This window comes from Gymnoscopelus braueri (assembly GCF_963280865.1).
Source record: "Gymnoscopelus braueri genome assembly, chromosome: 11".
Classification (NCBI taxonomy): domain Eukaryota; kingdom Metazoa; phylum Chordata; class Actinopteri; order Myctophiformes; family Myctophidae; genus Gymnoscopelus; species Gymnoscopelus braueri.
Window position 1 is genome coordinate 52,556,924 of NC_137613.1, and position 15,408 is coordinate 52,572,331.

Below are 15,408 nucleotides of genomic sequence, written 5' to 3' on the forward strand. Positions count from 1 at the left end.
TGAGGCTTCCACCCGAGAGACGAAAAGCTACAAATTGTATGACGTTTTGCTGATGTTATGTTTAGTTTTTTTGACACGTGGTACAATATGCTGTAATTAAATTAGGAAGTACAAATACAGTATATATAATTATACAATATACAATATATACAATTTTATAACAGCTCTCTGACACACGTTATAAAATCCCACGACTTGACAGACGTACTGCAGCTGGTTGATGCTGTTTGATTTGTGTGATGATAACAGAGGCAATGATTGTCTAATGAGTGTCATGTGTGAGTGTTACACTTTGGCATGTTTGATGGGAAAAGGTGTGTGTGTGTGCGTGTGTGCGTGTGTGTGTGTGTGTGTGTGCGACCGGTGGTGGAAAAAGTACTCACACTTTTTACTTAAGTAAAAGTATCAATACTGCAAGGTAGAAATAGTCTGTAACAAAATACTCTGAAATACTCTGTAACGCATTGTGAGCTTGTAGATCGGCTATTTTCAAATGGCCGAAATGTATAGGGCTGAAGTGTTAATGTAATAATAATAATCAAAATCTACAAAGTAACTAGTAACTAAAGTTTTCAAATATTTGTAGTGGAGTAATATTTGTAGTGGTTAAAATAATTGTGATTCTACATTTTTTTTTTCTTTCTGGGGACCCCCTGGAACCCCCTTAAGGACCCCTGGGGGTCCCCGGACCAACGCCCTATTGCAGTTGAGAACCAACGGCCTATTGCAGTTAGTTGTTCCTGGCAAGGATGTCACACGCTTACAACCTGACAGATGGCTGTATAAATCCTTCAACACGCTCACTAATGAAAAATACATTCAAATCACAAACATCCAGAGAGTACTGTACTTAAAGGACAAGACCACTTTGGTAAAGGTTTGGGTTGTGTATTTACCTTGCCATTATGTAACTCCAAAGGTGGACAACAAATAAAAAATAATTGCTCCATTGATTAGAAATTGATAATTCAAAATATGCTCCTCATTGACTTACATTGTACGTGAAACAGCTCTCAAAGTCACTCTTTTAGCACATAAACTAACACAAACAAAGCTGATTCAGAGAATATAGAACATCACCAAACCCAGTACTGTTTGTTTTTTTAATAAAAATTTCAACTTCCTGTTGATTTTACTATTTGAAGATCCGGATCCGGATCCGCGGATCCAGTCCGGGTTTTCTTCTAAAAAAAAATAGCAAAATCAACAGGAAGCTAACATTTTTATTTAAAAAAAAAAACAGTACTGGGCTTTGTTTCCGTCCATTTACGTGCTAAAATAGTGACTTTGAGAGCTGTTTTACCATACAGTGTAAGTCAATGGGGAGCATATTTTGAATTATCAATTTCTAATCAATGGAGCAATTATTTTTTATTTCTTGCCCACCTTTGTAGTTACATCATGGCAAGGTAACTACACATCCCAAACCTCTACCAAAGTGGTCTTGCCCTTTAAGTAAATCTCCACATTAAAAAAAGAAAATCATTTGAAATATTTTTTTTTTAACATGGAAATCATTATGCAAAAACAAAATACGAATATCTCAAATAATTGCGATTTGACGATTATGTAATAATTGTGACAGGCCTTATTACTTGTCATTGGTTTGAAAAAAAAACCCACAGACACACTTAACCACTTTAACTTTCACCTTCCAAATGATTAAAAAGTATCAAAAATAGCAGATTCTGAAGCTCACAGCACGTCACACTGCAATGCGCCGTGAGCTTGTAGATCAGCTACTTTCGCTACACTGTAAAAAAAATAAAGTTGAGAAAACTTAAAATTTTAAGGCAACAAACTTCACCAAACTTTTAAGTTAGACAATCAAACTTAAATGTTTAGGTTTTGCTTGAGTTTGTTCAACTTTCAATTCTCAGTTGGCCTAACTTATAATTGTATATTGTATCAACTTTGAAGAGTTTGTTGAACTTTCAATTCTCAGTTGGCCTAACTTATAATTTTATATTGTATCAACTTTGAAGAGTTTGTTCAACTTTCAATTCTCAGTTGGCCTAACTTATAATTTTATATTGTATCAACTTTGAAGAGTTTGTTCAACTTTCAATTCTCAGTTGGCCTAACTTATAATTTTATATTGTATCAACTTTGAAGAGTTTGTTCAACTTTCAATTCTCAGTTGGCCTAACTTATAATTTTATATTGTATCAACTTTGAACCCTTACTTATGTAACTCAAACTTTTACGTTTTGCTTGAGTTTGTTCAACTTTCAATTCTCAGTTCCCCTTACTTATAATTTCATATTGTATCAACATTAAATTATACCATCTGTCAACTTTAATAATAATAATAACAACAACAACAACAATACTATTAATAATAATGATGATGGTGATGATGGTAATGGTGGTGATGATGATGATGATGATGATGATGATGGTGATGGTAATAATAATGCAAACCAAGTTTGAGTCATTTAAATCTGTCAATAATACCCACTTAATTTAGTGGAACAATTTAGAGTAAATAAAAATTGCACTGCAACAGTTACGTCCAATACGTCAAATAAATAATTACAAATGCAACATGTATATTCAAACCTTTTTTTAATTATCAAAAAACACACAGATCCTCCTGTCCAATTAAATGGGAACTGCTGAGATCCATAACTGTACGTCTTAGTTCAAAACTAATACTAGTTGGGGTGCCACAAAACTCTACTGAAATCTGGAAGAAAATCAATCATCGATCAAAATGATACAATATAATTTGTGACCTTAAAATCTAATTTCTATCCAAAACTTGAATGTGTATATGTATGTAAATGTCAATGTAACATGTATGTAAATGTAAGTTCTGAATCTAAGAAGCCATGTTAGAGGTTTTTGTTAGATTAATAGTTTTGGATAACTAGTTCTGTATGCAATTTTATTTCTACCCGCTTGATCTCCCAAAATGTTACCTCATCGCATTTAGTGTTCAATATGTGATGCATGCTAGTATATATGGGTGTCACAATACTTCCAATCCTCATCGATGTGATTTTCTTTTAATATCGGTCTAATCCTGGTGGTTTTAGGTAACCCCAGGAAACCCAAGTTGTTGTGAACCCTTCTGGTATATGTGGCTCTTCTATAACTGCAGTGTGCTCTCTTCACATCAAACAGAAGTTGCCATGTCCCTGAACTTTCAATGTCAAAATTAGCAGCAAAATCATGTCTCATCATATCATCAATGTACACATACTCACTAAGGTGGAGGATAAATCTAAGGGAGCCATCCCTTAAAAAAAGCAGTTAGAGGTAGGTAAGACTTGAGACTTGTGAGTTGCTCATTAACATGGTGTTGGCTGGACAACTTTTAGAGGTTTGAATTTGAGTAAAAAATAGTGAATATGTTAGAATAAGTAGTAAGGAAGTTAGCCACGTTAGGGTGACAGATTGAGAGAGCAGAGTAGATGGGGAGAAGAAAAGGAGATAAGAGAGAAAAGGGGAAAGGGTAGAGAAAAGAGAGAACTTGAGATAAAGAACAGAAAAAGCAGAGAGCGAATAGAGTACCATTTGTTAAATGTGCTTGATTCACTGAAGTAGTTTGTTTTGTAAGGATCTGACCCTTGCTGAGAGATCAGTTTCAAGTCCCATGAAAACCTTCTGAATTGTTTCAAATGTGTACCTCAGCTGTTTTGGGTACTGGAGGTTTAGAGCATAGATCAGCCCAAAGAGGTAAGCCACCGCCGTTGGTAGGTCAGGGAGGTCTTGAAGGACAGTGTGTTCTTCAACGATAACAGCAACGTTCTGGACTCTGGGCGAAGGAGCTGAACTATCATCCTCCAACACGGTTAGGATACCCACAATGATGCCCTGTGTCTGCTCCTCCTCTGGGTCAGTTTCCTTGTGATGACAAACAGGAAATGGTCAACACATCAACTGCAAGCTATTTGTCATTAAAATGCTATGGCTCACACAAAGCTATTACTCTAAAATGATTCAAAATATTGCATAAACAATCATTTCCCATTGTATGTGTTTGACATATTAAACATTTCCATCTACACCAAAAATGCACCCCCCATATTATACAGTATATAATGACACCAATTACACCAGAACGAGGACAGTGGGGAAAAAGTCAAAATCAAGTACAGCATAAATAAAATCAAATAAGAGTTTTTTATTAATGTTTAGGTGATGTATACACGATGTTTAGGCGATGTTTACACGATGTTTACACGATGTTTAGGCGATGTATACACGATGTTTAGGCGATGTTTACACAATGTTTAGGCGATGTTTACACGATGTTTAGGCGATGTATACACGATGTTTAGGCGATGTATACACAATGTTTAGGCGATGTTTACACGATGTTTAGGCGATGTTTAGGCGATGTTTACACGATGTTTAGGCGATGTTCACACGATGTTTACACGATGTTTACACGATGTTTAGGCAATGTATACACGATGTTTAGGCGATGTACACACAATGTATACACGATGTTTAGGCGATGTTCACACGATGTTCACACGATGTTTAGGCGATGTTCACACGATGTTTACACGATGTTTAGGCGATGTTCACACGATGTTTACACGATGTTTAGGCGATGTATACACGATGTTTAGGCGATGTTCACACGATGTTCACACGATGTTTAGGCGATGTTCACACGATGTTTAGGCGATGTTCACACAATGTTTACACGATGTTTAGGCGATGTATACACGATGTTTAGGCGATGTACACACGATGTTTAGGCGATGTATACACGATGTTTAGGGGATGTATACACGATGTTTAGGCGATGTTAACACGATGTTTAGGCGATGTATACACGATGTTTAGGCGATGTATACACGATGTTTAGGCGATGTTCACACGATGTTTAGGCGATATTCACACGATGTTTACACGATGTTTAGGCGATGTTCACACGATGTTTAGGCGATGTATACACGATGTTTAGGCGATGTTCACACGATGTTCACACGATGTTTAGGCGATGTTCACACGATGTTCACACGATGTTTACACGATGTTTAGGCGATGTATACACGATGTTTAGGCGATGTTCACACGATGTTTACACGATGTTCACACGATGTTTAGGGGATGTATACACGATGTTTAGGCGATGTTCACACGATGTTTAGGCGATGTATACGCGATGTTTAGGCGATGTATACACGATGTTTAGGGGATGTATACACGATGTTTAGGCGATGTTCACACGATGTTTACACAATGTTTAGGCGATGTATACACGATGTTTAGGCGATGTATACACGATGTTTAGGCGATGTTCACACGATGTTCACACGATGTTCACACGATGTTTACACGATGTTTAGGCGATGTATACACGATGTTTAGGCGATGTTCACGCGATGTTCACACGATGTTCACACGATGTTTACACGATGTTTAGGCGATGTATACACGATGTTTAGGCGATGTTCACACGATGTTTAGGCGATATTCACACGATGTTTACACGATGTTTAGGCGATGTTCACACGATGTTTAGGGGATGTATACACGATGTTTAGGCGATGTTCACACGATGTTTAGGCGATGTATACACGATGTTTAGGCGATGTATACACGATGTTTAGGCGATGTTCACACGATGTTTACACGATGTTTAGGCGATGTATACACGATGTTTAGGCGATGTTCACACGATGTTTACACGATGTTTAGGCGATGTTCACACGATGTTTACACGATGTTTAGGCGATGTTTACACGATGTTTAGGCGATGTATACACGATGTTTAGGCGATGTTCACACGATGTTTACACGATGTTTAGGCGATGTATACACGATGTTTAGGCGATGTTCACACGATGTTTACACGATGTTTAGGCGATGTATACACGATGTTTAGGCGATGTTCACACGATGTTTACACGATGTTCACACGATGTTTAGGGGATGTATACACGATGTTTAGGCGATGTTCACACGATGTTTAGGCGATGTATACACGATGTTTAGGCGATGTATACACGATGTTTAGGCGATGTTCACACGATGTTTACACGATGTTTAGGCGATGTATACACGATGTTTAGGCGATGTTCACACGATGTTTACACGATGTTTAGGCGATGTTCACACGATGTTTACGCGATGTTTAGGCGATGTTTAGGCGATGTTCACACGATGTTCACACGATGTTTAGGCGATGTTCACACGATGTTTACACGATGTTTAGGCGATGTATACACGATGTTTAGGCGATGTTCACACGATGTTTACACGATGTTTAGGGGATGTATACACGATGTTTAGGCGATGTTCACACGATGTTTAGGCGATGTATACACGATGTTTAGGCGATGTATACACGATGTTTAGGGGATGTATACACAATGTTTAGGCGATGTTCACACGATGTTTAGGCGATGTATACACGATGTTTAGGCGATGTTCACACGATGTTCACACGATGTTTAGGCGATGTTCACACGATGTTTACACGATGTTTAGGCGATGTATACACGATGTTTAGGCGATGTTCACACGATGTTTACACGATGTTCACACAATGTTTAGGGGATGTATACACGATGTTTAGGCGATGTTCACACGATGTTTAGGCGATGTATACACGATGGTTAGGCGATGTATACACGATGTTTAGGCGATGTTCACACGATGTTTACACGATGTTTAGGCGATGTATACACGATGTTTAGGCGATGTTCACACGATGTTTACACGATGTTTAGGCGATGTTCACACGATGTTTACACGATGTTTAGGCGATGTTTACACGATGTTTAGGCGATGTATACACGATGTTTAGGCGATGTTCACACGATGTTCACACGATGTTTAGGCGATGTTCACACGATGTTTACACGATGTTTAGGCGATGTATACACGATGTTTAGGCGATGTTCACACGATGTTTACACGATGTTCACACGATGTTTACACGATGTTTAGGCGATGTATACACGATGTTTAGGCGATGTTCACACGATGTTTAGGCGATGGGTGTATTTTATTAATATGTTTAATAAAAGTATAATAAGCCACTCACAAGACAGGTCCTGAACAGATGCAAGGGAAGGTCTCGGAGATACAAGGGAAGTCCCTTCAAGGCCGCAGTCTGCCGATGTGTTGTGATGTTAGATGTCTGGAACACACACACACACACACACACACACACACACACACACACACACACACACACACACACGTAAATTGCATGTAGAAAGCTCTGAGCAAATATGAAAACATGCTGCCCATGGGAAACTGATATGGTACAACAATTTGGGTTAAACCTATTGAGTACACACCTTAAAAGGAATATCAGCAGATTATACTACTGTATAGCAAGATTTAATGTTGTTGTTTTCTTCTGCATTCAATGACCGTTTTGTAGTTTTATAATTTATGTCCATAATGTCTAGAGAAATGGTATTAAGTCTGAAATTTACCTCATTATCCAGCATTTCCAGCAGTCGATCCATCTCAGGTGGAAAAGCTGTGCTTCTGGCCCGATACATTCTAAGGAGCCCTGGAGTGTGCTGACTAATGGCTGCTCTGAAGTCATCCATTAGGTTCTTGTTGGTGATCCGATGAAACTCTTCCATGATCTGTTGAAAACATTTAGAACCACTTTAAATCTTCAATACAAAGTCAAACACAACATCCCAATATCAGAATCAGAATCAGAATCAGTTTTATTGTCACATCACAGGTTTACAGGGTAAAAAAGTGGGTGAAATTCGTTTTTGTACATAGTTCCCATCGCAACGTTAATTTCCATAGAAAGAAGAGGGGGGGGGGGGGGGAGAAGAAGAGGGGTGGGGGGCACCCTGTTATGCAATATGCATAACAGATGTAAGACTAGAGATTCTTATTTTTCAAAGATTAAATCAGTAACACAACATAACATTCTTTGCTCAGCTGCTTACCTCTGACTGGGAAAACAGAGCAGGCCACCGCTCCTGAACCTCTGACACCATGGGCTGCATCTCCACTATCTCCCTGCGCCTCAGGGAGAAAGTCAGTTCCATCTGTCGCTTTATGAGTGCAACATTTTTATTCTTCTTCTTAAACTCCTCAACCATGGCCAGTCTTTCGTCCTCCAGCGAGTCATCAGTATGGTTATCTGGATGGTCAGGGACATGGTTTATCTCCCCTCTCTTTGGTCTCTTCAAGGAAGGACCTGCACCATCACCTTCTTTGCTCCTTCTTTTGCGGTTAATGCTGACCTCAGCACAGCCTGCCTTACGTAGCTTGGACCTGTAATTCAAAAATTTGTTTTTTAAGCTTAATATCCATGCATCATACCCTGTTTCACCACTTGGTTCTCGTAGGCAGGGGTGTTTAGTGATGAGAGCAGAAGCAATAGACTCAGTCTGGTCTAGTGAAGGATAGGCTTTTACTTCAAACACTGCTTTTGCAATTTTGTCCAGAATGTCAATCAACATATCTCTTGTCAGGATGATAGCTTTCTTGGTCTTCTCATATGCCTCATTGCCTTTGCGTAACTTCAATTCCACATCATAGGAGAAGTCTGGAATGGGGAAAGGGGAAGGCCATTCGGACACACTTCGCATAAAATTCCTGATAAAAGCTGAGGGACTCTGGGGTGACTCTGTGGAGGGCAAACTGGCTGTGTCCAGGGAAGACGAAGAGTCTGATTCTTGCAGGGCAACTTGTACCGGTGGCTCATCCCAAAGAATGTGCAAGATGACACGTTCAGGTGGCAATTCTTGGATATCAAACAGATTACAGGGAATGTTATTAAAGGCTGGGTCCTCAAACTGTAGTGTAAAGCTTCCTTGAAGTTGAAGTTTTTCACGAAGAATGCCTTGCAAATCTTCAACTGATTCAGGTACTTGAGGAAGCACCACTTTACGTGACATTTTTGGTGAGATTTTCACCAGCAGTAATAAACCCTGTGTTAGATGAGAAAAAAGGGGAAAAGAAGACAATTTCCAGAAGATAAAATTAATAAACAAGGCAGTAAGGAGTTTCAGTGAGTCTGCAGGAATAAAGATCTTTTTAAAAATAAATATTAAATAAATGTACAACCATTTTTTAAACAAATCATGTGGTAAGATTTCTGTTGATGTTATCAAATGGGGGTCCACAGGGAGGCCATATTATTATGTCCTGGTACAGTCAGCTCCACAAATATTAGTGGACCCACAGAGACTAGATTTTGTCAGTACTACCTGCAATAAGTCAGAAATGTGCTTCTTCATATACTATTTTAAATGATTAAGTGGTCGTGGTTTAACAGTTTGGAAGAGCATTTAAATATAAGCATCTGATTTGAATGGAAGAAAGAAAATATATGTTTTTCCTATGAAGTGTAATCCATTATCAATTACTTACCATTGTGTGTCCCTTCAATGGAGAAGGCACGCTTTTGGAGTCACCAGCACCTTCCCTCCCACGTGTATGCAGTCAATGGATGATAGCTGTTGAAAGCCTCAGGATCCAGAATCTTGGTGTCTGCATAGATGCTCTCCACAAGCTCATAGGACCTAAAATGTTCCAGGAACCAAGAAGTGAGCTTTTTGCCAACAAAGGCCACTTGTACAGGGTTAACTACTATGGTTACTATTTTGTAGAATTCTGGGGGCCCACAAAAGTGTCCAGCTGACATAATCATGATCTTTGCATATTGGGTACCATGCAAACAAACGTCTTTAGAGAGGGACACAGTTTTAAGGTGTGGATACTGAAAAGACTTTGGCTATCAAAATGGCATCCCATCATCTCCTGATGTTTTGAGGACAGTGTGAGAAGAATATTCTTAAAGTTGTGAACATCATGCACAGTCTTCTTAAGACTCTTCTTCTTGACTCAAACCTCAAAGTCCATGATTCCACCAAAGGACCAAAGCAGTGTATAAGATAAGGATATATTAAGGGTTAGGATGTTCAACAAAGTGGTGCTTTGGGCGCAAGCTAAAATCAGGAAAAGTGTCTATGAGTAGCCTTCTGTGATCAGACAACTTGACCTCCAAGTAGTTCAATATTTTCTCAGATAAAACAGGTGACACAACAATCTCAACAATTTCTTTGAGGTCCATCAATATCTCCCATGCAGGTTCTTGTTCCTGTATGCTATTTCAAATTAAAAGAGGGAGGAATCGTATCAGCGTCCAATTTTCATGGCCATTGCCACGTATAGTGCCCTTTTTTTTAGAAATGGCCTTTAGTTTATTCACCTTCTCTGCGTGACCTTCTCTGAGGGAGATCTTGAAGGACGATGTGTTCTTCAATGATAACAGCAACGTTCTGGACTCTGGGCAAAAGAGCTGAATCATCGCCACAATGATGCCCTGTGTCTGCTCCTCCTCGGTTTCCTTGTGATGACAAACAGGAAATGGTCAACAAATCAACTGCAAGCTATTTGTCATTCAAATGCTATGGCTCACACAAAGCTATTCTAAAATTATTTCAACTATTGCAAAACAAGAATTTCCCATCGTATGTGTTTGACATATTTAACATTTCCATCTCCACCAAAAATGCACCCCCCATATTATACAGTATATGACACCAATTACACCAGAACGAGAACATTGGGGGAAAAAATCTAAATCAAGTACAGCATAAATAAAATCAAAGAAACATGGAGTCTATGTTTAATAAAAGTATAATAAGCCACTCACAAGACAGGTCCTGAACAGCTTCTGATGACAGTCTCTGGGATACAAGGGATGTCTGGAACACACACACACACACACAAAATAATAAATAAAATAAAGCAAAGGAAAAAAGTTATTGAAAGGACACGACCCCCTCACGCATTAGAAGGACAATAACAGTCACCAGAACCAAGGAAGGGTGTTTTCAATGAAAAATTGAGTTTGAAGTTACAATGGGTTTGTATAGGGGGGGTGTCTGATCAAATGAATATCAAATATCTAAATACTGAATCAAGCAACTTAAAAACTGTCTGGGGTTCTATCAAAAGCCAGAGTACACATTAAAATTACCCCAAACATGTTTGAAAGTGAAAAATCCCCTTTTCACCCTCCCTTTTTGTACAGACCTATCCTTTTAAGTTTTAGCAGTACCAAAACTAGTCTGGAAGTACAATTGGGGAAACTGTTACCTTAATGAGCGACTAGGAAATACAATATTGGCTAAATATCAAATATGAATTCAACATTTCATTTTTTTTAGGTTAGCACCTCCTCTTGAAACAGATACTTTAAGAATTCAACCCCCATATGATGCTAGACAGTAAATTCCTTTACATAATTTATCCATGTGTAACCAAATGGACCCTTACAGGAACATTTGGTTCCATTTGTACACTCTAAGGGTTAAATTAACACTGATGATCTTAAATTAACACTCAGGATTAGTGTTACATATCACATTCTTAATGTTAACTGATGATGTACAATGCATGATTATTAATTGACTTCAGTGTTGCATCTATATGGTGAAACGGTATTTATGCTCCATGTTGAGCTGAAAATAGCCGATCTACAAGCTAATAAGTTATAACTTTGTGGATGATCATGTGCCACAAGTGAGCTTGAAGGTCGTCTATTTTCGGCTCGCGACACCACCATACGACGAAGTATAAACCACGCTTGCTATAATTCACATTATATTCCAGTCAGTCATATGACGTTGGTTTGCCTGCGTCACGACCGTCATGGATGAACTTCAACCTGGTGTTTGCACTTTCTCCATTACAACCCGTACATCTACATAAACGTTCAAATTTCAAATATAAAGTGCTTAACTCATGGCCACGGATGTTACAATTGTGTATGGGTCCTCAAAAGTACCTGTATCTTCCTTTTGTTCAATCAACATAAATTTAATCCAATCGGTGGCCATTTTCTCACAGAGTTATAATGTATTAGAGTGCAATACATCTCCCAACCGATAGGGTCACATAGTTGAAAGCATGGCAAAAAAAACGGAAAAATTGGCCACCGATCGGATTAAAATGCTTTTTATTGAACAATATGTAATATACGGGTACTTCTGAGAACCCGTAGATAATTGTAACATCCGTGGCCATGGGGTAATCACTTTATATTTGAAATATGAATGGTTATGTAGATGTACAGGTTGTACATGGAGAAATTGCAAACACCAGGTTGAAGTACATCCATTCATGACAAATCATGTATCACGGCTAATCGATCCGTGCAAAAGTGCACAACAAAATCCAACGCATGCATGGTTTTTATTCCATGATACATACAGGTCTAAATCAAACCAAATGTGTCTATTTTGGACATTTTCAGTTAAATTAAGACTGATAATAGTAGTACAGTGTCCATGTCCATATGGATCAGTTGAAAAACGCATTGAGATGCAGACAGACAGTTTGCTCAATGTTACAGGATTATAGGATTGTCTCTTTACCATAGAAGATTATTACAGTTACATTTGAGCATAAATCGACATAAAACGTTATTTTTCACTGAACCTGGTGCACTGTTTGTCTCCACCGTGGCCTCTCTGTCATGTTGTCCGCTCTGTGGTGTGTGTGTGGGGGGGGAGAGAGTGTGGGGACTAGCCTGCATCATTCATCTCTCTTTAACTGTCGGTAATGCCTGCCTAACTTATTAATGTATTTATCACACCATAAATAGTGACACCATTTTTTAACTTAAATGAAAAGTAGGTTCAAACTTACAGTGAAAGGGATTCAGCTGCTCCAGACAGAGATGTGCATTCAGCTCCAGAGAATAAAATGCAGAATGTGGGCGGAGTTCTTCAATTAACAGAAAGTTGGTATTTGCGCCTTTTTTCAACAAGGACTCATGAGTTAGCAGAACATTTTCTCCTTGTACTGACTCCAAACTGAAACAAGTTACTTTGTAAAACTCACAAAGTGATGTTGCAACATACAACTGGTTAGGTTTGTTGGTCTGACTTAAGTTTTTGCCTCAATGTTAATAATTTATAGTTTAATGTCTTAACAACTTAAAATGACATTTTAGGCCAACATTTTTAAGTTGGTTTTTTTACGGTGTACTTTCACGCATCACTGTCGTACAACGAATTAGGACGCTCATTTTACATAAAAACATACAAAGTTTGAAATAATGGAGGTACAAGGTTTTCGCCCGGCAACAACAAAGCGCAGCTTCAGATTAAGTATACTATTAACCCATTCAATCCGGTAACGCATCTCTTAATTTTTTTTGATTTCTTTGGCTATTCAAAAATAGCAGATATACAAGCTCATAGTGCGGCACCGACTGCCGCGCTATGAGCTTGTAGATCTGCTATTTGTTGAAAAATCATGAAAATGTTTGCAAATCTTTCAGTGTATACTTTTTAGCGAACATTTTTAACTCAAACTGTTTTTTTTTTAAAGTTGCTATATAATCGGTGGTTCTCAAACATTTTTCATGTCAAGGACCCCCAAAATTAGATGTATTTTGCCACGGACCCCCATCTCAAAATATGTTGTTCCAGGGAACCCCAGAAGCAAAGATTTGAGTAAAAAATAATACGCTTTAAAAAAATATATATATATTCAATGATTTGCACAAATGTTCACGATTTATAAAAAATAGCAGATCTACAAGCTCATATAGCGCGGCACTCGGTGCCGCGCTATGAGCTTGTAGATCTGCAATTTTTTAATAGCCAAAGTATAAAATAATGGTTTAAGTGGTTACACAGATGCGTTCCCGGTTTTAATGGGTTAAGTATACTATTAAAGCGGTAGGTATTACCCACTATGGTACCTGGTAATTACCACTTTCCCCAGGGCCCCCTGGGGCCTCCTAGAAGTACCCCTTACCCCCTTCCCCATGGGGGGGGCCCTTCATTTAAAAACACCGGGCGCTTTGATGAGATAAAAGAGAGACCCCCAATCCCCCCCACTCAGCCTCCGTGCTTCATTTTCCACGCCATGGGACTCTCCTTCTAGATTCTCTCCCCACAGCGGAGGCCCTCCCCCACCCGCACTACTACCCTAACCCACGGCCACCATTGGTGGAAAGAGTACTTTTACTCAAGTACTGTGCTTAAAGGACCACGTCACCCTTTAAGCACAGCGGGGGGTGGGGCTTGAACATACTCAGTTCCGGGATGAAGAAAAATGAAAAAGAAAACAACTCCGACATCTACACTTGGAGATCATTTTTTGTACCGAATGAACTGAATGAAAGTAACCAAAAAAAAGAAACAAAACCGAAAAAAACACGCATGCATGCGTGCCCCTTGGTTCTAAAATGCCCTCTGCGTCCTTGATTAGTCCCCACTAACTCATTATAAGATGGTACAGTTTGTGTCTACTCACTCTGTGTCTCATTGGTGCACTTTGGACAGTTAAGAAACCTGACTATCAGTGACATTATCAATGTCATTGATTGGTATAATGGGCAGAAGCGTAGGACAATGCGGGCAACTGCCCACATAGTTGAGCCCTTGCCCCCTGCTGAAAAACGTACTGAAACATAATAATAATAATAATAATAATAATAATAATAATAATAATAATAATAATAATAACCCTGACGTATCTGCTTAACGATACTGTAGATGGACGGGCACTCAGGCAGCAAGTCACCTTCCCCCAACAACTCCTCCAAACGCGTCCATTCTGTTGGAGCATCACAAAGTGCATGCATATTTCTGTTCAGAGCCGTGGTGATTAATCACTCATTGCTTAAAAGTTTTTTTCAGAAAAAATCAAAAACTGATCCAAAACAAAACTATATGATATTTCTTAATCATTTCACCCAAAATGTTTATAACAAATTATGATTATTAACATAACATTTGCACTGTCTGTCAGTTATGTAACATAAGAGATTTAAATAGGTTTAAAATAGGATTAAACCTGACGTAGGCCAAATGATTTACTGATTTGCTCCAGAATGTTTTTGTTTTTTTTGGCCTAAGTCACACTAGGGAGATTATACTAAAAGGGGAGGGCATGATCCTTTTCAATTAGGAGATTTTACCAGAGGTGGCCAGTGTCATGAGGAGCTGACTTAGGCAAAAATATATTTTTCCTCAAAAAATGACTTAGGCCATTAGTTTAGGAAGGTGAGTGTCCTCTATAACTAAAATGTAAAATTAAAAACAATATTGTATTTATTTTAAAAATAGTTAATCTTTCTGTGTGGAGTTTGCATGTTCTCCCCGTGTCTCCTAGGGTAGGTACCCTCACAAAAACATGTAGTAATCCTGGTCACTATACTGCCTCCCCCTGGTCAGCCGGGGAGCCTGATGGAGGGGAAGGGAACTGGTTGGAATAACGTGTTCCTTCCACGCGCTACGTCCAACCAGGGAAACTCTCCCCTGTCGGGTGACAAGAAGGTCAGTTGGCTCTCATGCATTGAAGGAGGCATGAGCTCGGCCCTGGCCTCCCTAGGTTGGCAGAGGGAAGGTAGTGCCCAGGATTACATAGACAATTGGCACTGGGTGTAAAAAAATAGGGTTACAAAATCGTGGGATAAAAATTTAA

The 15,408-nt window shown here is 38.9% G+C and overlaps 1 protein-coding gene across 1 annotated transcript; it reads right to left on the bottom strand.

Moving 5' to 3' along the window:
* Positions 1-730: 730 nt before the first annotated feature.
* LOC308095718 (uncharacterized protein) lies at positions 731-8,543 on the bottom strand (the record flags this gene model as incomplete). The annotated part of the gene is made up of 5 exons (XM_080442757.1): positions 731-740; positions 3,635-3,852; positions 7,016-7,111; positions 7,416-7,574; positions 7,896-8,543. 5 exons carry the CDS (start codon positions 8,541-8,543, stop codon positions 731-733), a joined length of 1,131 nt encoding a protein of 376 aa, XP_080298883.1.
* Between the last annotated feature and the right edge of the window lie 6,865 nt (positions 8,544-15,408).